Genomic DNA, 1,172 nt, shown 5'->3' on the forward strand with positions numbered 1-1,172 from the left:
TCACCAGATCGTCCTCTCGAACTTCACGTCCTACGCCACGATGAAGAAGCAGTGCGCCTTCGCGATACGCAACTGCGCGACCTTCGAGCTGTCCTAATGTTCAGTAGTGGTGACGTTCAATTTTGTCGGGCTCGTTCGGGGTGCCTCCTTCTTTAGCGATTCGTCCTAGAGGTAGGGGCCGATGAGGGCCTTGAGCTCGCGCGGGACCGAGTCCGGGACGCAGTCGCGGAGCAGCGCGGCGACGATCAGCGCGGCCTTGCGCTTGGCGGGGACGCCCGCATTGCGCACAACCGGGCCAAGAAAAGCGTTGCCGACGGTCACGCGGCCGCGCCGCGCGAGCTGGACGAGCGCCTCGAAGCCGGCGGTCGCCGCGATCGCGACCGCGTTGGCGTCGTTGTTGCTCGCGAGGCTTGCCAGCGCCCACACCGCCGCATTTTTGGCCGCCGCGTTCCCGTCGCGCAGGAGCTCGACGAGCGGCGGGATGCCGCCCGCCTCGGCGATCAGGACGCGGTTGGCGGCGTTGGTGTATGCGAGGCTGCGCAGCGTCCACGCGGCCTGCCACTTGGTGTCCGCGCTCCCATCACGCAAGAAATCGACGAGCAGCGGGACGCCGCCGGCCTCGGCGATCGCCCTGGCGCTGTTGGCGTACGCGAGGTTGCTCAGTTCCCGCGCCGCCGTCATCTTCGCCGCGTCGTCGCCCTCGCGCAAGGCGCGGACCAGCCCCTCGATCTCCGCCATGCTTGACCCCTTTGGTGGTCGCCGACGTTTCCCTCAGCGTGAAGCTCAACGACTGGGCTGACGATGTGCCGTCGCGCGGCGCTGCTCGTCGTCGCGAGCGCCGCGGCGCTGCTGCAGGCGCCGCGCGCCTCGCTGCGACGACCCGTGCGACCACCCGTCCGGCGCGCCGCGAACGGCGGCGACGGCGACGGCGAGTCGCTGCGCGACGCCTGGGACGCCGGCGTCGAGAACGGTAAGGAGATCCTCGCCCGCTTCACGAACCCCGTCGTCGACGACCAGGGCCTCATCATCGCCGACGCCCTGATCGCCGGCGTCGTCGCGCCGGGCCTCGAGGCCATCGTCTGCACGGCCGCGGGCGTGCCGCTGCCGCTCTGGGCGTCGGCCTTCGGCAGCCGCAAATTGGTGCTCCCCGTGCTCGTCCGCGGCGCGACGGA

At 70.4% G+C, this 1,172-nt stretch overlaps 1 protein-coding gene across 1 annotated transcript; it reads right to left on the reverse strand.

Annotated features, from left to right (window-relative positions):
- Nucleotides 1-165: 165 nt before the first annotated feature.
- On the reverse strand, nt 166-738 carry AURANDRAFT_69452 (hypothetical protein; the record flags this gene model as incomplete). The annotated part of the gene is made up of 1 exon (XM_009045222.1): nt 166-738. The coding sequence occupies one exon, from the start codon at nt 736-738 to the stop codon at nt 166-168; it is 573 nt and encodes a 190-aa protein (XP_009043470.1).
- Nucleotides 739-1,172: the final 434 nt, after the last annotated feature.

The sequence above is a fragment of the Aureococcus anophagefferens genome, assembly GCF_000186865.1.
Source record: "Aureococcus anophagefferens unplaced genomic scaffold AURANscaffold_1839, whole genome shotgun sequence".
Lineage (NCBI taxonomy): Eukaryota > Pelagophyceae > Pelagomonadales > Pelagomonadaceae > Aureococcus > Aureococcus anophagefferens.